The sequence below is a fragment of the Salmo trutta genome, chromosome 18, assembly GCF_901001165.1.
Source record: "Salmo trutta chromosome 18, fSalTru1.1, whole genome shotgun sequence".
Lineage (NCBI taxonomy): Eukaryota > Metazoa > Chordata > Actinopteri > Salmoniformes > Salmonidae > Salmo > Salmo trutta.
The window spans coordinates 49,356,144-49,377,591 of record NC_042974.1 but is presented as its reverse complement, the minus strand read 5'-3'; the positions used below and the strand labels follow the sequence as shown (position 1 = coordinate 49,377,591).

The following is a 21,448-nucleotide window of genomic DNA, read 5'->3' as shown; positions in this document are numbered from 1 at the left end:
TCCAATGCAGCTGTTTTTATCTCAATATCAAATAATTTCTGGGTAACAATTAAGTACCTTACTGTGATTTGTTTTCAATTATAATGGTCAAAAAGAAACAATAGCTTCTTAGTGAAGAGCAATTTCTCAAGCAAGAATTTAGCTAGGACTGTCTGGGAGTGGTCAGAGTTGGGAGGGGAAAATGAAAACTAGCTGTTATTAGCAGAGAGGTTTGGAACTCTTTCTTATTAATCTATTAACTAATTTACCGCCTAGTGAGGTCACCAGGTAGGCCAAAACAGGCAGAAATGTCAGGTGGTCTTTTCAAACCGCTCTCACACTAAAAGGGCATTATAATTTTCACAATTTCACGTTATTCCAAACTCAGTGTGGAATTGTATATAAAACACAGGAATATCACGTTTTTGATATTCCTAGTTTATGGCTTTTTGTGAAGACCGACATAAATAAGTTTAATGTCAAAACTACTAATAAGGCTGCTTATCGCTCAGTTTATACAGTTTAACATCAAACATAAGATTTATGGAGAGTGTATTGCATTTATTATCTTCAAGATAATGAGCCAGCCTGCGATGTATAGTAAAGGTGTTTTTCTGTCATTGTCTATTCCAATGATGTGAGCTATATCAAACAGCTGATATCACACACGGTGCGATGGAGGTGGTCTGTACAGGAAGTGAATCCGCTTGGAGGATGTTTTGTCTTAAACCCCAGGGATGTTTCTCAATCATGATCATCTTCCTATTGCTCCACTGGCTTCATTCTTCATTTCCTTTAACACTGAAGCTGAACACATTTCACCTCTGAGTGAAACCGCTTGAGTCTCTCAGGTGTCCGCATGCTTCCCATCTGAAACAGTTCGAAACAGTTTGCATATATTACGACAATGTTTTTTGCATGTCATTTTTATCTCGGGGGAAGCTTAAGTTCGGCTTCCGAAGTCTACGCCACTTCGTTGGTGATTAGTCAACAGTAGAGATTCTTCAATTAAGTGTTTCATTCAACGATAGACTCATTTTCATGCACATCTTTCACTTCAGAAATACTGCACCAAACATCTGAAATATACTGAATAAAAATATAAACGCAACATGTAAAGTGTTAGTCTTATGTTTAATAAGTTGAAATAAAAGATCCCAGAAATTTTCCACACGCACTAAAAGCTTATGTCTCTCCAATTTTGTGCGTAAATTTGGTTACATCCCTGTTGGTGAACGTTTCTCCTTTGCCAAGATAATCCATCCACCAGACAGGTGTGGCATATCAAGAAGCTGATTAAATAGCATGATCATTACACAGGTGCACCTTGTGCTGGGGACAATAAAAGGCCAATCTAAAAAGTGCAGTTTTGTCACATAACATAATGCCACAGATGTCAAGTCTTGAGGGAGCCTGCAATTAGTATGCTGACTGCAGGAATGTCCACCAGAGCTGTTGCCAGAGAATTTAATGTTAATTTCTCTACCATAAGCCTCCTCCAACGTCGTTTTAGAGAATTTGGCAGTATGTCCAACCGGCCTCACAACCACAGACCACGTGTGACCGTGCCAGCCCAAGACCGCCACATCTGGCTTCTTAACTTGTGGGATCATCTGAGACCAGCCACCTGGACAGCTGATGAAACTGAAGAGTCTTTCTGTCCTTTTGTGGGAGAAAAACACATTCTGATTGGCTGGGCCTGGCTCCCCAGCGGGTGGGCCTTTACCCTCCTGGGGCCCACCCATGGCTGTGCCCCTGCCCAGTCGTGAAATCCATAGATTAGGGCCTAATGAATTTATTTGAATTGACTGATTTCCTTTTATGAATTGTAACTCGGTAAAATCGTTGAAATTGTTGCATGTTGTGTTTTATTTTTGTTTAGTATAGATGTAAAATTGAGCGACCTAAGCTCTCCTCTACAAAAACATCAGAATTAATGACCGATATCTTGAGTTATCTATTAATTCAGACTTTTTAGGTAGTGTATACTGGCTATGGCATCTCAAAATTGACAAGCGGTACTATTGACACTTTTTTCTCGTTTTTCAAGTGAAGATCGAAGGTATGCGAGCACACTCTTTCACCTAGCCAAACCAAAGAATGCAGAAGCCTTTTGAGTGACAGTTTTGTACTTTGAGAAAATGATCAACATAGCCAAAGGTCTTACATTATTCCAAAGGTCCTTTAGTCTTGTCCCTTTTTAGGTATATTCTGTCTAGTTCTAAGCATCAGTTCCTATTACATTGCATTGACCATCATCATATAGGCCTACCACACAATAACCAACATCCTCTGTTATTGAGGCGATCCATGAACGCATTGCATTTGCCTTCTACTCACACTCTCTCTTTAGTCCCAGCAGACTCAAGAAGCTGAACTACAGGAAGTGAAGTGATGTAATAGAATGTGAAGGAAATGCGGCACGTTTTAGGCAGATGACCACAGAGGAAGGCTGTTCATTCCAGAAACACAGAACACGGAATGGTTCAGGTGTTCTGGTTGAATCGCTACACCATTAGATGTGTGGGCGTGGATGTTTGTCTGTCAGTCGTTTCATGTCGGGAGGAAGAGCATCAGGGGGAAGGAAGTGTCACACAATGACCTAGCCTTTTTTTTTTGCCGGAATTGACATTCAAAACCCAATCTGCTTCATGTCCCTTTGTGGATGCTACAAGGCTCTATAGACACAATAGGCTACATCTGGTGTATAGTGTAGAGCAGTGGTTCCCAAATGTTTTATAGTCCCGTACCCCTTCAAACATTCAACCTCCAGCTGCGTACCCCTCTAGCACCAGGGTCAGTGCACTCTCAAATGTAGTTTTTTTTGCCATCATTGTAAGCCTGCCACACACACACACTATATGATAAATTTATTAAACATAAGAATGAGTGTGAGTTTCTGTCACAACCTGGCTCGTGGGAAGTGACAAAGAGCTCTTATAGGACCAGGGCACAAATAATAATATAATCAATCATTTTGATCTTTATTTAGCCATCTTACATATAACACTTTATTTGTTAATCAAAAATGTTGAATAAATCACCACAGGTTAATGAGACGGGTATGCTTGAAAGGATGTACATAACTCTGCAATGTTGGGTTGTATTGGAGAGAGACTGTCTTAAATCATTTTCCACACACAGTCTGTGTCTGTATTTAGTTTTCATGCTAGTGAGGGCTGAGAATCCACTCTCACATAGGTAAGTGGTTGCAAAGGGCATCAGTGTCTTAACAGCGCGATTTGCCAATGCAGGATACTCTGAGTGCAGCCCAATCCAGAAATCTGGCAGTGGCTTCTGATTTAAATTAAATGTTCACAGAACCGCTTGTTGCAATTTCGATGAGGTTCTCTTGTTCAGATATTGGTAAGTGGACAGGAGGCAGGGCATGAAAGGGATAATGAATTCAGTTTGTCATCCGTTTCGGGAAGGTACCTGCGTAATTGCACACCAAACTCACTCAGATGCTTCGCTATGTCACATTTGACATTGTCCGTAAGCTTGAGTTCATTTGATGGAAAGACCTGTGTGTTGTCCTTGTTAATGCAGACACAGGAGAGCTCAAACTTCTTAAATCATAGCCTCAATTTTGTCCCACACATTGAATATAGTTGCGGAGAGTCCCTGTAATCCTAGATTCAGATCATTCAGGCGATTTTCAAAAAAATAAATAAAATAAAATAATCACCCAGATAGGCCAGTCGTGTGAGAAACTCATCATCATGCAAGCGGTCAGACAAGTGAAAATGATGGTCAGTAAAGAAAACTTTAAGCTCGTCTTTCAATTAAAAAAAATGTGTCAATACTTTGCCCCTTGATAACCAGCGTTACATGGTCGCTGCCCATATCATTGCATAGTGCAGAAAATACAGTGCTGTGAAAAAGTATTTGCCCCCTTCCTGATTTCTTATTTTTTTGCACATTTGTCACACTTAAATGTTTTCAGATCATCAAAAAATTTTTTAGATTACACAAATATAACCCAAGTAAACACAAAATGCAGTTTAAGTGATAATTGTATTTACTAAGGAAAAAATGCTATCCGAACCTTCATGGCCCTATGTGACAAAGTAATTGCCCCCCCCCCTTGTTAAATCATGAATTTACTGTGGGTAAATCAAATTTTTTGGAAAGCTGAGTTCAATTTCACTAGCCACACCCAGGCCTGATTACTGCCAGACCTGTTGAATCAAGAAATCACTTAAATACAACCTGTCTGACAAAGTGAAGTAGGCCAAAAGATCTCAAAAAGCAAGACATCATGCTCCGATCCAAAGAAATTCAGGAACAGATGAAAAACAAAGTAATTCACATCTATCAGTCTGGAAAGGGTTACAAAGCCATTTCTAAAGTTTTGGGACTCCAGCGAACCACGGTGAGAGCCATTATCCACAAATTGAGAAAATTTGGAACAGTGGTGAACCTTCCCAAGAGTGGCCGGCCTACCAAAATTACCCCAAGAGCGCAGCGACGACTCATCCAAGAGGTCACAAAAGAACCCACAACAACATCTAAAGAACTGCAGGCCTCACTTGCCTCAGTTAAGGTCAGTGTTCATGACTCAACCATAAGAAACAGACTGGGCAAAAATGGCATCCATGGCAGAGTTCCAAGGCGAAAACCACTGCTGACCAAAAAGAACATAAAGGCTCGTCTCACTTTTGGCAACAAAAAAAAAACATCTTGATGATCCCCAAGACTTTTGGGAAAATATTCTGTGGACTGACGAGACAAAAGTTGAACTGTTTGGAAGGTGTGCGTCCCGTTACACCTGGCGTAAAAGTGACACAGCATTTCAGAAAAAGAACATCATACCAACAGTCAAATATGGTGGTGGTAGTGTGATGGTCTGGGAAGGCTTTGCTGCTTCAGGACCTGGACGACTTGCTGTGATTGATGGAACCATGAATTCTGCTCTCTACCAAAAAATTCTGAAGGAGAATGTCCGGCCATCTCTTCGTGACCTCAAGCTGAAGCGCTCTTGGGTTCTGCAGCAGGACAATGATCCAAAACACACTAGCAAATCCACCTCTGAATGGCTTAAAAAAAAACAAAATAAAGGTTTTGGAGTGGCCTCGTCAAAGTCCGGACTTGAATCCGATTGAGATGCTGTGGCATGACCTTAAAAAGGCAGTCCATGCTCGAAAAACCCCCAATGTGGCTGAATTAAAACAATTCTGCAAAGAAGAGTGGGCTAAGCTCAAATGCTTGATTGCAGTTGTTGCTGCTGAGGGTGGCACAACCAGTTATTAGGTTTAGGGGGCAATTACTTTGTCACATAGGGCCATGAAGGTTCGGACAGCTTTTTTCCCTTAATAAATAAAATCATCACTTAACTGCATTTTGTGTTTACTTGGGTTATCTTTGTGTAATATTTACATTTGTTTGATGATATGAAACATTTAAGTGTGACAAATGTGCCAAAAAAAATAAGAAATCAGGAATGGAACAAATACTTTTTCACAGCACTGTACATGAGAGTTCAGGGGCCTTGCTTTAACAAAGTTAACCATTTTCACTGTAGTATCCAAAACGTCTTTGCAGCTGTCATTCCCTTGGCAGCAAGAGCCTCTCGGTGGATGCTGCAGTGTACCCAAGTGGCGTTGGGAGCAACTGCTTACACGCGCGTTACCACTCCACTGTCTCCCTGTCATGGCTTTTGCACGATCAGTACAGATACCAACACATCTTGACCACCAAAGTCCATTTGATGTCACAAAGCTGTCCAATACTTTAAAAATATCCTCTCCTGTTGTCCTGGTTTCCACTGGTTTGCAGAAGAGGATGTCTTACTTGACCCCCCATAAACGTAACGGACATATACCAGGAGCTGTGCCAGGCCCGCCACGTCTGTTGACTCATCCAGCTGTAACACACAGAATTCACTGGCTTGTTTGCGAAGCAGTAATTGTTTCAAAACATCTCCTGCCATGTCACTGATGCGTCATGAAACAGTGTTTGATGAAGTCATTGTCTATAGTTTTTTAGTCCTTTTCCCTCAGCATTGTCCCAGCCATATCCACGGCAGCAGGAAGAATGAAGTCTTCCACAATAGTATGGGGCTTGCCTGTCCTAGCCACTCGGTAGCTCACCATATAAGACGCTTCTAGCCCCTTCTTATTAATGGTATCTGTTGCTTTTATACGTCTTACTACTCGAAAGTCATCTTAATTCTCGCTCAAAAAACTCCTGTGGTTTATTTTTGAAATTGGCATGTTTTTGTTTCTAAATGTCTGCGCAAGAGTTTAAGGTTCGAGTGATCATCATCGAGTGATGCGATAGTACTTTTGCAAATATAACACACTGTAGCTGAGGAAAGGCACTACTCCCAATCTAAGTGAACCCCAAATCAATGTAGTTCTCATCATATTTGCGCCTCTTCGATGGTCCAACGTCCCTGTCTGTTGTTCGGTGCTTTCCCGGGTAAGGGGGCAGCAGCTCTTCGGCTGCATCAGTTTCACAACTGTAAGTGTCCATGCTAGTTGAGCTAACAACAAATGTAGAATTACTGATGCTAGCATTGGATGTGCTCGTGGAATCGGAACAGCTTGTGTCGTCGACAGGTCTAGTACTGTTGGTAGTAGCAGTACTACCAGTAGAGCTGGTATGTGTCTATGGACGCTGGCCTTTTTTTTTAACCATTTATCCATTTTCGAGCAAACGGAATGAGCAGCAGCTACTTTTGGCTACAATACGGACCGTTAGTGGAATTCCCATGAGAGAGTAACGGTTAATGTGATTGGATGTTAATTATTTGACTAGGCTACCTGTATTTGACATTGTGTTGTTGCTTAGATGGTTTAATTTTATTTTTGGCAGTGAAACGAGGCTACTCAGGCGAGAAAAAAACCTCACCCAAATGTATAGCCCCGTTGGAAAATATAAATGGACTGTTTGAAAATGTGAAGAAAAATAAAACAATTTTCTTTTTGTTTTTTAAATGTGAATCACATTTTTATTTGGCGTGCTCCCGACAGCGTTGCACGTACCCCAGTTTGGGAATACCTGGTGTAGAGGATATGTTTAGTTAATTCGATAGTAGTTTGTTCTTGGGACACATTTTAAGATCATTAAAGACAACTTATTTTCAAAGATGCAAAACTGCTCCACAATCGCCCAGTGTGGCAGCCCACTGCTCCAACCTGTATATGTATCTTTTGGAAGGGGCTGGGATAAAGCGGGTGGGATAAAGCGGAAGTAAAATTTTGGTTGGACCTAAGTGGCACTGAAATGCTCAAATCAACCTACATTGTTTTACATGTCGATGTTAGGTAACCTTGTTGAATGTGATGTTATGAAAATGCTTTGAGAACATAATATTAAACGTTTTCAAGAGCCTAGCACAAGCTTAGAGATGTGGCCGCAGCCATATTGAAACAACGTTATGGGAATTGATAGTTTATAAAAAAAAAACAGAAATACCTTATTTACATAACTATTCAGACCCTTCGCTATGAGACTCGAAATTGGTGCATTCGATTTCCATTGATCATCCTTGATGCTTTTACAGATTGATTGGAGTCCATGTCCATTTGGTCTTTTACCAAATAGAGCTATATTCTGTATAACCCCCCCTCCCACCACCTTGTCACAACACAACTGATTCGCTCAAACACGTTAAGAAGGAAAGAAATTCCACAAATTAACTTTTAACAATGCACACCTGTTTATTTAAATGCATTCCAGGTGAGTACCTCATGAAGCTGGTTGAGAGAATGCCAAGAGTGTGCAAAGCTGTCATCAAGGTGGCTACTTTGAAGAATCTCAAATATAAAATATATTTGGACTTAAGTTGAACACTTTTTTTGGTTACTACATGATTCCATATGTGTTATTTTAATAGTTTTGATGTCTTCACTATAATATAACTATAAACTCATGTCATTTACTGCATCAGATGACCTAGCCTCCACAATCCCCCAACCTCAACCAAATTGAGATGGTTTGGGATGAGTCGGATCGCAGATTTTTGTGGGTATGGAACATGTCTGATCTTTTATTTCAGCTCATGAAACATAAGACCAACACTTTACGTGTTGTGTTTATATTTTTGTTCAATGTATTTACAAATTCAAGGTGTTTTTCTGCCCTCTCCTTGTGAAAAGAGAACACTGCAACACACTTGAGTTGTGACAACTAATGGTCAGGCAAAGGCACAATACATATACAAAATGTACATTTCTGAATAACTACTCATTTAGCTCTATTAAGATGAGCTCTTTTAAAACACCACTGCAAACAACTCTACTCTTCTTGAAAATACATCCCATCTAAGACCTTATCATGTCTCTCCTCCCAGATCTGCCGTCTGCAGCAGCACCTGTCTGCAGGGGAGCACCAGCAGGACCTCTTCCTGGATCAGCCTGCAATGTTTGTCTCCCGGAACACCCAGCCCCCCACCCACAGCCTGGTGGAGCTCATCCAGCTGTGTGGGGGCACAGTCTGCAAAACGGTCCGGCAGACAGGCCTCTGCATAGGGGAGTACAACGGCAAGAGACCAGAAGGGAGCAGGATTCTCTCTGAGCAGTGGGTGCTGGGTAAGATGTCAGCCCAGTGTTAATTAATGTGTAGCCCTTTTACTCTCCATCCCATATACAGGTTAAAAAATGTAGATTACGTCACTGATAAGCACTTAAATTGGAACACAGTGGCTGTACAGAGCAGGCTCTGGGTCTCCACTTTACTGCGATGTATGGGATTCAAGTTCTAAGCCGGAGCATCACCCGCAATAAGATGCCCCCATCCTTCCCGCAAATTGGGTTTGTAGTGTTGTCTCAGTAAGGGGAGTGCTGTAAATCAAGAGCACTTGATGTGTTCGGAAAGATGAGAAGTCAAAAATTATAAATACGTCTTTGTCACACAAGCAAACCACACACACCCATGAGTCCAAATGTGCACTTCATATTTCCAACTCATGTCATTTACAGCATCGAAATATATGATCGCAATGATGCTTTACAGTTACAAGAATGACATTGCGTCATACCCCAGGTTATTTTGAACAAAATGGGCCTATGTTCTGTGTGTTGTGAAGAAAATGGCCATGGAAGACTCAGCTGAATGCACTCATGACATTCCATATGCACCAAAATTGTGTTCTCTGAAGTACCTTGGGAAAGCTAGTCATGTTGGCAATAGAATAAGCTTTCAAATGATGCCCACCTTGCCCAGATTGCGATTTGTGATGGGCTGGTTTTGGATTGTGTACCAACAGTAATTGCGTGAAGGTGGGGTGCATGGCTGCATTCCAAACAAAAAACTGTGCTCATTCAATTCCTCAATGGAACAGCTTGGAGAGCTCCAGAAAGCATCTAATAATAGTTGAACGCTCTTTCCTTGAGTTATAAAAGTGCATTGAAATGCCTTTGAATAGCTGTATAGCCACTTGGAGACACCTCTCACTCAAACCCTTGACATTTTCACTTTCTCATGTTGCACCTACCCCAAATGTTCATGAATATTTGTATTATGTTACTAAATGTTGTGATTTTGTTTTTTGATTGTGTGGTGTTACATTTGGCTTTAGCTTAGAATATTTATGTAAATTGAAGTTTTTACCCTCTGTCTCATTATGTTTTTTTAACAATGGCATTCATTGACTTCCTTTTTCCTCTAGATTGTATCACACATCTCAAGCAACTTCCATATGAGAAGTATGACTTGGAATGGAAGTCCCGGTAATATGAAGTTGGACCCAAACATTGAGAGAACACACATGGAAATCGTTTTGGCTTTTATTCCCCTTGAATGTGAATTGACTTTCTACTGTTATTGCATTCTATTTAATAAAACTTTTAACTTGTCAGAATGTTCTCATCGCAGCATAACTTTGCAGGTTTTTGTTTGATATAGACTGAAGTATAAGGACATCTCTATTTGTGATTATTTGTCACAAAACTAGTCAGTCCATCCACTCATCACAGTTCCAATTCAAAGATGAGTCTATTGTCAAAGCAGTGCTTTAATGTCATAGGAGTTTACTATGCATCAAAGATCGCTGGTTATATGACACAAACTGATCTGGGACCAGGCTAGTGCTTATACAGTATCTATTTAACAATTCACTCAGTAATTTACTGTCAAGTTATACTGGATAGCACAGGTCACACACTTGTCAGGTTTCATCAGACACACACTACTATCTAAATAACTTTAAAACTCAGCCTTAGTTTTCGGCAGATCTTGCTTTACTGCTGCTGGCATCTGGCACTGACACCAGGGTTAGTTCAATGCCGGGTCCTTGGGACATCCTTACCCTAACCTTAAAGGCCCAGTGCAGCCAAAAAACTTGATTTCCCTGTGTTTTTATTTCCACAGTGAGGTTAGAATAATATTGTGAAAATTATAATGCCCTTTTAGTGTAAGAGTTGTTTGAAAAGACAGCCTGAAATGTCAGCCTGTTTTGGTGGGTAGAGTTTTTGCCTAACTGGGGAATTAGTTACAAATAACATAATTTTCCGTTTTTTCCTCCCCACTCAGACCCCTCCCAGACATCTTGCAAAATTATTGCTAAGAAGCTATTTTATTTACCATTTTTAATTGAAAACAATCACACCTCCAGCCTCCATCACACCAACAGTGTCATTGCATTTTGGTACACCAGAAGTACATTAATTTCCAATGGAATGCTCCGTTTACCTTGCAGCATTGCATTGCAGAGGCAGCTGCAGTGCGTTCTGTGTGGGGCATGTGTTGGATTTTATCGAAGTATGCATCAAATTGTACAAGTCGGCAGCTTGACCGAAATGGTAACAGAAGGTGAATGTTTAACTTTCTGCGTGGTCAAGGCAAACAGCATATCCAAATGCTGCGTACCAATTTGTGCAATGTAGGTGTGATCGAGGCATAATGTCTTATTATTCAACTGTCCTTGCTATCCGGGTTCCTTGGGATGTCCCTACCTCAGTTGAGTTTAAATTTAAGTGATTGCGTTATGGTAAAGCCTTGATCACACTGACAGAGTTGTTGCATTTCTACACCAGAAGGACATTCATTTCCAATGGAATGCTGTTTGCGCCTTGCAGCATTGCAGTGGCAGTTGCAGTGCATAAGTGTTGGATTTATCAAACATATGCATCAAACTGTATGCGTGGACCACTTGACAGAAATGGTAGCAGAAGGTGAATGTTGGACTTTTGTTGCACACATATCTAGATGATGCTGCATACCATTTTGCGCAATGACGCTGTAGGTGTGATCGAGGCGTAAGGGTAGGGTTTAGGGTCATTGTCTTCAGTCAGATAGCGTGACCGCAGTCTACACTGATTCCGCATTTATGTGGTAGTTGGAACTAGGAAACTGACATTTCCGACTTGCCAAATGGTTGTAGTTATACAGGTGCCACTGCCACTTTCAACCAGTTAGCAAGTCGGACATTTCTGAGTTTCCTTGTTTCGAGTAGTGCATGATGATGACGAGGGACGAGCGTAGCATAGGAGGGACGCCATCTGACATGACACTAGAGGTGGATTCAGTTTGCTACTTTGCGGAATGGGTTTGTACTGAATGACAAGTTTCCCCAAAACGTTCTTGTACTTTCTTGAACAAACTTTCGCCTTGATCACACCTACAGCATCATTGCGCAAATTGGTACGCAACAGCAAGCTGTCTACAGGATACAATTTGATATATATGTTTGATAAATACAAGGTAAGTGCCACACAGAATGCACTACACCTGCCTCTACAACTCAATGCGGGAAAGAAAACACCTTGATCACACCTACAGTGTCATTGCGCAAAATATACTGCTCAAAAAAATAAAGGGAACACTTAAATAACGCAATGTAACTCCAAGTCAATCACACTTCTGTGAAATCAAACTGTCCACTTAGGAAGCAACACTGATTGACAATACATTTCACATGCTGTTGTGCAAATGGAATAGACGAACAGGTGGAAATTATAGGCAATAAGCAAGACACCCCCAATAAAGGAGTGGTTCTGCAGGTGGAGACCACAGACCACTTCTCAGTTCCTATGCTTCCTAGCTGATGTTTTGGTCACTTTTGAATGCTGGCGGTGCTTTCACTCTAGTGGTAGCATGAGACGGAGTCTACAACCCACACAAGGGGCTCAGGTAGTGCAGCTCATCCAGGATGGCACATCAATGCGAGCTGTGGCAAGAAGGTTTGCTGTGTCTGTCAGCGTAGTGTCCAGAGCATGGAGGCGCTACCAGGAGACAGGCCAGTACATCAGGAGACGTGGAGGAGGCCGTAGGAGGGCAACAACCCAGCAGCAGGACCGCTACCTCCGCCTTTGTGCAAGGAGGAGCACTGCCAGAGCCCTGCAAAATGACCTCCAGCAGGCCACAAATGTGCGTCTGCTCAAACGGTCAGAAACAGACTCCATGAGGGTGGTATGAGGGCCCGACGTCCACAGGTGGGGGTTGTGCTTACAGCCCAACACCGTGCAGGACGTTTGGCATTTGCCAGAGAAAACCAAGATTGGCAAATTCGCCACTGGCGCCCTGTGCTCTTCACAGATGAAAGCAGGTTCACACTGAGCACGTGACAGACGTGACAGAGTCTGGAGACGCCTGCTGCCTGCAACATCCTCCAGCATGACCGGTTTGGCGGTGGGTCAGTCATGGTGTGGGGTGGCATTTCTTTGGGGGGGCCGCACAGCCCTCCATGTGCTCGCCAGAGGTAGCCTGACTGCCATTAGGTACCGAGATGAGATCCTCAGACCCCTTTGTGAGACCATATGCTGGTGCGGTTGGCCCTGTGTTCCTCCTAATGCAAGACAATACTAGACCTCATGTGGCTGGAGTGTGTCAGCAGTTCCTGCAAGAGGAAGGCATTGATGCTATGGACTGGCCCGCCCGTTCCCCAGACCTGAATCCAATTGAGCACATCTGGGACATCATGTCTCGCTCCATCCACCAACGCCACGTTGCACCACAGACTGTCCAGGAGTTGGCGGATGCTTTAGTCCAGGTCTGGGAGGAGATCCCTCAGGAGACCATCCGCCACCTCATCAGGAGCATGCGCAGGCGTTGTAGGGAGGTCATACAGGCACGTGGAGGCCACACACACTACTGAGCCTCATTTTGACTTGTTTTAAGGACATTACATCAAAGTTGGATCAGCCTGTAGTGTGGTTTTCCACTTTAATTTTGAGTGTGACTCCAAATCCAGACCTCCATGGGTTGATAAATTGGATTTCCATTGATTATTTTTGTGTGATTTTGTTGTCAGCACATTCAACTATGTAAAGAAAAAGTATTTAATAAGATTATTTCTTTCATTCAGATCTAGGATGTGTTGTTCAAGTGTTCCCTTTATTTTTTTGAGCAGTGTAGTATGCAGCATCATCTGGATATGCTTGCAACAAAAGTTCAACATTCACAATCTGCTACCATTTCTGTCAAGCCATCTATGCAGTTTGATGCAAAAAAAAATCGATAAATCCAACATATGCACCACAGAACATACTGCCTCTGCAACACAATGCTGCAAGGCAAACTCAGCATTCCATTGGAAATGAATGTACTTCTAGTGTACCAAAATGCAATGATGCTGTCGGTGTGACCATGTGTAATGTACTGGTTCACCTTGTCGGTGAACAAGGCGTTTGAGGTACGTTTGCTCCCGTTTGGTGGGTGTGGCTTCAAGCAATGAGTTACGTATTTAAAGGGAAGTAGCGATACTGACAGCGTCCCACAACCCTTCCGGTGTTTCAAATGGTCGTTCTCTACTGCAGCGTAGTACGGGTTACGTTTAGGGTACAGAAGCCCCAAGGACCCCAGATGGCATGAATCATTATTAAACATGGCTAGAATTTAAATAGCCAGTGCTATGTGGGATCATTGGGATGTCCCTACCTTATTCATTTAAAAATTAATTTAAAATGTCAACTTCAGTGGGGTAGAGAAGTCCCAAAGATCCCGGATAGCACGGACCAATCGCAATTGCGTCCTCGCTCCTCCTCAAACCCCATTAGATGAGAAAGCCAGAAGTCCCGCCCCTCCGACCTACTCCTCCAATGGGTTTTGAGGAGGCGAGGAGAACGCGATTGAGATTCCCCATTGAGTGCATGAGGAGGCGTGTGTGTGACTTTGGTTTTTGAACTAAAACTTCACTGTTGACTGAAGAGAATTTACATGCTAAGCATGTAGTAATGATTTACCACTGCTGTTTTAACCGTGGTTTTGTACGAAACCATTCGTTTGGTTCATGTGCCGGTTGAGCAGTGTTTAGCCGCAAAGTAAGTTAGCTTAGCTAGCTAGGTAAAGTTAGCTGGCTATCGGAGATTCGAGGTCGTTTGCTGGTTGTTACATTGAGCTGTTGCGATATGCATAACGTTGACATGTGGTGTTACTATGTGGCCGTTGTATAAGCTATATTTGCAACTTCTCATCCTAGCTTACTTTCAACAGGAAACAGTCAACCGAGAAGTGAACGTGCAGATACCTTATAGTTATAGCTAGTTGAACAAGCTATAAGTGCAGTAGTACAGAATGCTGCTCTCCCTGGTTGTGCACACGTACTCGTTGCGATACTGGTTCCCTGCGGTGGTAATGCTAGGCACAGCTCCGGCTTATGTGCTGTCATGGGGTGCATGTCGTGTGCTTACCGCTGTCCTACCATCAAGACTATACCGCAGGATGGACGACCACCTCTATAACATCTACCAGAGCCTCGTCCTATTTTTCTTCGAAAACTATACCGGGGTGGAGGTGAGTAGGCCTGCATTTCATTTTAAGGACTCACATTGAACTGTTAGGTCCTAAATGGAATTGCATGCAACCTGTATTGCCCCCTGGCTTGCTATACGATAGCTGATTGCACGTGGGGAATCCTCATTGCAGTCAACCTATCCTGAAAATGATCGGTCAAGCCATACGAGCTGTAGAATTTTAGTGCGCGCATGCACTGTACATTATGGTATCGCGCGGAATATGCTTGAAAGGGGAGAATCTCCGATCTATGAACCTCTTCTGAACATATTTAGTGTTGCCAGTGAAGTAATTGTATGATGGCGTGATGTTTACACCCAGTAACTTGATTCAAAAAGTGAGGTCAATTTGTATTGACTTTATTCACCCTTTTTTTTGTTTCGCTTCGGAAACGCGCTAGATCGGTTAGACCATCTTTAGTGATTGAGATTGCTTTTAACTATGATTGCAATTGGATGTCATGACATAAGTTAGGTCAGGAATAGTCTTGCTGCAAAGAAACATCTAACTACTTTATAAAGGCACGGTTCTGATTTAAAATCATATTCGGATTAGTATAGCCATGATTGGAAATTCTAATCATATCCTATTGTCAAATATGATCATGTGTAATATTTGAATGTTTTTTTTTATTGAAGAGCTAATTCAAATAGATTGCCAATACAAGTATTTACTGGGTTAGTTTCATCTCATATTCCAAAAATATGTATCCTGTATTTGAGACTGAGTGTTAGTTTAACATACTCTTTCAATTACGGTATGTACCATTTTGAAAATACACATCGCATTTGTAATAATGGCATTGATCCCATATTGGAGACTTGATAAAAGGACCTTTTCAAATATTTTGTCAGCTAACTCAGTGTATTTATGTTGTACAACTACTCAATCACATTTTATTGAAATCCCTTTATGCATCAGCAGTTGTCACAAAGTGCTTATACGGATAGATACCCATCCTTAAACCCCAAAGAGCAAGTAATGCCGATGTAGAAGCAGTGGCTAGGAAAAACTCCCCTAGGAAGACAGAGTGAAACCAGGCTCCGAGGAGTGGCCAGTCCTCTTCTGACTGGGCGGAGTGGAGATTATAAGAGTACATGGCCATTAAGGCCAGATCGTTCTTCAAGATTTTCTAACATTCATAGATGACTAGCAGGGTCAAATAATAATACCAGTGGTTAAAGAGGGTGCAACAGATCAGCACCTCAGGAGTAAATGTCAGTTGGCTTTTCATAGCTGAGCATTCAGAGGTAAAGAGAGGTAGAAATGGCAGGTCGGGGACAAAGTAGCACAACCAGTGAACAGGTCAGGGTTCCAACTACTCCACTATCTGCTATGCATTAGAAGCATTTTTACTTTACCATTTTGGAAATGCACCCCTCCAAACATACTTACATCAATCACATAAGCGATAATGACATTCATCCCTATTAAAGACTCAATTAAGACTGTTTCAAATAAATGAATCAATTGAGTTTACTTAGTGTTACAACTACTCCACTATCTATCTTATGTACTAAAAGCATTTATACTGTACCATTTTGAAAATGCACCTCCAAACTACTTGCACTACCTGACCAAAGGTATGTGGACACCTGCTTGTCGATCATCTCATTAAGAAATCATGGACTTTAATATGGAGTTGGTCCCCCCTTTGCTGCTAAAACAGCCTCCACTCTTCTGGGAAGGCTTTCCACTAGATGTTGGACCGTTGCTGCAGGGACTTGCTTCCATTCAGCCATGAGCATTAGTGAGGTCGGCACTGATGTTGGGAGATTAGGCCTGGCTCACATTTGGCTTTCTAATTCATCCCCAGGGTTTAAGAAGGGGTTGAGGTCAGGGCTCAGTGCAGGCCAGTCAAGTTCTTCCACACCGATCTCTACAAACCATTTCTGTATGGACCTCGCTTTGTGCATGGGGCATTGTCATGCTGAAACAGGAAAGGGCCTTCCCAAAACTGTTGCCACAAAGTTTGAAGCCCAGAATTGTCTAGAATGTCATTGTATGCTATAGCGTAAGATTTCACTTCACTGGAACTAAGGGGCCTAGCTCGACCCAAACTTTACAGTTGGCACTATGCATTGGGGCAGGTAGCCTTCTCCTGGCATCCGCCAAACCCAGATTCGTCCATCAGACTGCCGGATGGTGAAGCGTGATTCAAAACTCCAGAGAACGCGTTTCCACTGCTCCAGAGTCCAATGGCGATGAGCTTAACACATGTCAATGCAAAAGGAATTGTCCATAGAGCGCCGAGACGGGATAGTGTCGAGGCACAGATCTGGGGAAGGGTACCCAAAAATGTCTGCAGCATTGAAGGTCCCCAAGAATACAGGGGCCTCCATCACTCTTACATGGAAGAAGTTTGGAACCACCAAGACTCTTCCTAGAGCTGTCCGCCCAGTCAAACTGAGCAATCGGGGGAGGTGACCAAGAACCCGATGGCCACTGACAGGGCTCCAGAATTCCTCTGTGGAGGTGGTTGTCCTTCTGGAAATTCTCCCATCTTTGCAGCACTCCACCAATCAGACCTTTATTGTAGAGTGGCCAGATGGAAGCCACTCCTCAGTAAAAGGCAGATGACAGCCCACTTGGAGTTTGCCAAAAGGTACCTAAATGACTCAGACCATAAGAAACTAAATTCTCTGGTCTGATGAAAGCACGATTTGGCCTGAATGCCAAGCGTCACGTCTGGAGGAAACCTGGCACCATCCCTACGGTAAAGCATGATGATGGCGGCATGCTGTGGGGATGTTTTTCAGCTGCAGGCACTGGGAGACTAGTCAGGATCAAGGGAAAGATGAACGGCGCAAATTACAGAGATCCTTGATAAAAACCTGCTCCAGAGCGCTCAGGACCTCAGACTGGGGCGAAGGTTCACCTTCCAGCAGGACAACGACCCTAAGCACACAGCCAAGACAACGCAGGAGTGGCTTCGAGACAAGTTTCTGAATGTCCTTGAGTGGCCCAGCCAGAGCCTGGACATGAACCCGATGGAACATTTCTGGAGAGACCTGAGAATAGATGTGCAGCAACGCTCCCCATCTAACCTGACAGAGCTTGAGAGGATCTATAGAGAAGAATAGGAGAAACTCTTCAAATACAGGTGTGCCAAGATTGTAGAGTCTACCCAAGAAGACTCGAGGCTGTAGTCACTGCCAAAGTTACTTCAACAAAGTTTGAGTAAAGGGTCTTGTAAATGAAATATTTCTGTTTTACATTTTTTATAAATTTGCTTTGTCGTTATGGGGTATTGTGTGTAGATCGATGAGGAAAAACAATTTAATCAATTTTATAATAAAGTTGTAACATAACAAAATGTGGAGAAAGTCGAGGGTTCTGAATAATTTCCGAATGCACTATGGGTCTGCTGATTTAGTCAGTGACAATGGAGTAGTCAATTGCTGCTTTCTGTGTAGCAAAGCCATATTGAACAACTGCTTCATTCTTCAGTCATACCTGTTTTATAGAGAGAATGCCTCTTAATGAAAACATGCAACAATAGCAAGCCTATCATCTTAGTCAAAAGGCTATAGCCTATTATTGAACATGCTACTCCCGTATAATGAAGCAGCTAATAAAAAGTCATTTTCAAACATTTGCCAAAATGCAGTTCGCGGGAAACCACCTTTCTAAACAGCGCACCTAATGTGAGTAGTTCCATATGTGACAGAGATGAAAATCTCAGTTAAAAGAGAGGGAATCTAATAGTAACAACTAGGATTGGTTGATAATGACTAGGATTGTGCCTTTGGCTTCTGGACAATGAAATAAAGTTATGAAAACCAATAGGAAGTCTTTATAAAATAATTGCCTCCACCTTTCTGTGGTTGGATTTTGGCTACTACTTTGAAGCAAGGTAAGACATTACATAAATGAGCAAAGTAAAACTAACAATATTTCAGTATATTACTTGAAGTAATGCTTACAAATTATGGTTAATAAGTGATAAGCCGTAATGGGCAGTTTCTACCATTATGGGGCTCTTATTAAAGGGTAGGAAGCATGAGTTTTTACTCACCAAAGTAACAACAATGTGGTCAGAGTTAGTAACTTAGTTGTAGTCACGATCTGGTACATATAACTACCAACGGTTATGTTTTTGGGTTATTACAAATGTATTAACTTATTTTCAGGTATCTTCTAAACTACCCACTGCAGTATTTATCAACGTCAAATGGAGTATCTACTCTGTGCTCCCAAGTTTGTATGCTAGCTCGGTTAGCATCCTCATACTCTTCAGACTCTGTGGCTGTGTTATTTAGTGGGAACCCGTTAGCATGGCAGGCTCTGGTGCCTTCTTGCCGTGGGCTCCAAACAATTGCTCTAATTGTGTAGCAACTTGTCTGTTCTCTTTTTTTTTTGGTCACCATGTTCTCTGTGGAGTTGGCTATGGGAGTTTTGTCACTTTTCCCTCCTTGGCTTAGTGCTAGCACGCTAGCTGACTGACATCTGGAATCAATGTAATTTAGATGTTCTTGCTATTAGATTTCCCTCAGCCTGGTGAAGTGCCCGCCTCCCCCTTGCTTTTGTAGCTAACTCAACCTGCACTCTTTGAAAGGTTTTATCAACGGATGAGCCCTAGCAAACAATCTGTAAGTCTCTGCTCTCTTTGCTTTTGATCTGTGGTTATGTTTTAGTTGTGGTGGTCTAGCTGGTCTCCAGTAGTTGGGCTCTGGCTTGCTGACCATAACTGTGGTGATTGGCTAGGATGGCGAGGCTAATAGCTATTTGGTTAAATGGCTAACGTTAGCTGGCTGGCTAGGATTACTGCATATAGCTAACATTCTTTGATAACTGGTTAGATGATGTTGAGGTGAATCCAGGCCCTGCAGTGCCAAGCTCCTCCTCCCCAGGTGCTCTCTTTTGATGACTTTTGTAACCGTAATAGCCTTGGTTTCATGCATGTTAACATTAGAAGCCTCCTCCCTATGTTTTGTTTTATTCACTGCTTTAGCCAACCCGGATGTCCTAGCCGTGTCTGAATCCTGGCTTAGGAAGTCCACCAAAAACTCTGAAATCTTCATCCCTAACTACAACGTTTTCTGACAAGATAGAACGGCCAAAGGGGGCGGTGTTGCAATCTACTGCAGCGATAGCCTGCAGAGTTCTGTCCTACTATCCAGGTCTGTACCCAAACAATTTCAATTTCTACTTTTAAAAATCCACCTCTCTAAAAACAAGTCTCTTACCGTTGCCGCCTTCTATAGACCACCCTCGGCCCCCAGCTGTGCTCTGGACACCATATGTGAACTGATTGCCCCCATCTATCTTCAGAGCTCGTGCTACTAGGTGATCTAAAATGGGACTAGCTTAACCTCTCTAGGATATGTGGGACGAAATCGTCCCAACTACGTAACAGCCAGTGGAATCCTGTGGCGCGTTATTCAAATACCTTAGAAATGCTATTTCTTCAATTTCTCAAACATGACTATTTTACAGCATTTTAAAGACAAGACTCTCGTTAATCTAACCACACTGTCCGATTTCAAAAAGGCTTTACAACGAAAGCAAAACATTAGATTATGTCAGCAGAGTACCCAGCCAGAAATAATCAGACACCCATTTTTCAAGCTAGCATATAATGTCACATAAACCCAAACCACAGCTAAATGCAGCACTAACCTTTGATGATCTTCATCAGATGACACTTCTAGGACATTATGTTATACAATACATGCATGTTTTGTTCAATCAAGTTCATATTTATATCAAAAAACAGCTTTTTACATTAGCATGTGACGTTCAGAACTAGCATACCCCCCGCAAACTTCCGGTGAATTTACTAAATTACTCATGATAAACGTTCACAAAAAACAATTATTTTAAGAATTATAGATACAGAACTCCTCTATGCACTCGCTATGTCCAATTTTAAAATAGCTTTTCGGTGAAAGCACATTTTGCAATATTCTAAGTAGATAGCCCGGCATCACAGGGCTAGCTATTTACACACCCACCAAGTTTAGCCCTCACCAAAGTCAGATTTACTATAAGAAAAATGTTATTACCTTTGCTGTTCTTCGTCAGAATGCACTCCCAGGACTTCTACTTCAATAACAAATGTTGGTTTGGTCCCAAATAATCCATAGTTATATCCAAATAGCAGCGTTTTGTTCGTGCGTTCAAGACACTATCCGAAAGGGTAAATAAGGGTTACGCGCCCGACGCGTTTCGTGACAAAAAAATCTAAATATTCCATTACCGTACTTCGAAGCATGTCAACCGCTGTTTAAAATCAATTTTTATGCAATTTTTCTCGTAAAAAAGCGATAATATTCCGACCGGGAATCTGTGTTTTAGTTCAAAGAGAGAGAAAGTAAAAACATGAGGTCGGCCCGTGCACGCGCCTCAGTCTGATGGTCCTCTGATCGGCCACTTACCAAAGGCGCTAAAGTTTTTCAGCCAGCGGCTGGAATTACATCATTCAGGTTTTTCCCGGGTTCTGAGAGCCTATGGGAGCCGTAGGAAGTGTCACGTTACAGCAAAGATCCTACATTTTCAATAAACAGAGCCAAGAAGCCCAAGGAATGGTCAGAGAGGGTACTTCCTGTACAGAATCTTCTCAGGTTTTTGCCTGCCATATGATTTCTGTTATACTCACAGACACCATTCAAACAGTTTTAGAAACTTTTGGGTGTTTTCTATCCAAAGCCAATAATTATATGCATATTCTAGTTTCTGGGCAGTAGTAATAACCAGATTAAATTGGGTACGTTTTTTATCCGGCCGTGTAAATACTGCCCCCTAGCCCTAACAGGTTAACATCCCAGCCATCCTACAATCCAAGCTT

General features: G+C 42.2%; 2 protein-coding genes across 7 annotated transcripts in view; both read left to right on the top strand.

The window, feature by feature from the left end:
- Positions 1-9,787, top strand: part of mcph1 (microcephalin 1) — a 49,070-nt gene extending 39,283 nt beyond the window's left edge. For all 3 annotated transcript variants that reach the window (XM_029698892.1, XM_029698894.1, XM_029698893.1), the window contains exons 14-15: positions 8,279-8,516; positions 9,596-9,787. In XM_029698892.1, the coding sequence (XP_029554752.1) occupies positions 8,279-8,516; positions 9,596-9,660 (303 nt within the window). In that variant the 3' untranslated portion in view covers positions 9,661-9,787. The remainder of the gene's footprint in view (positions 1-8,278; positions 8,517-9,595) is intronic.
- A 4,108-nt stretch (positions 9,788-13,895) lies between these two features.
- Positions 13,896-21,448, top strand: part of LOC115153443 (1-acyl-sn-glycerol-3-phosphate acyltransferase epsilon) — a 43,253-nt gene continuing 35,700 nt past the window's right edge. For 2 of the 4 annotated variants that reach the window (XM_029698888.1, XM_029698891.1), the window contains exon 1: positions 13,896-14,658. In XM_029698888.1, coding sequence (XP_029554748.1) covers positions 14,440-14,658 — 219 coding nt within the window. In that variant the 5' untranslated portion in view covers positions 13,896-14,439. The remainder of the gene's footprint in view (positions 14,659-21,448) is intronic. The other 2 variants (XM_029698889.1, XM_029698890.1) reach the window with 2 other exon arrangements.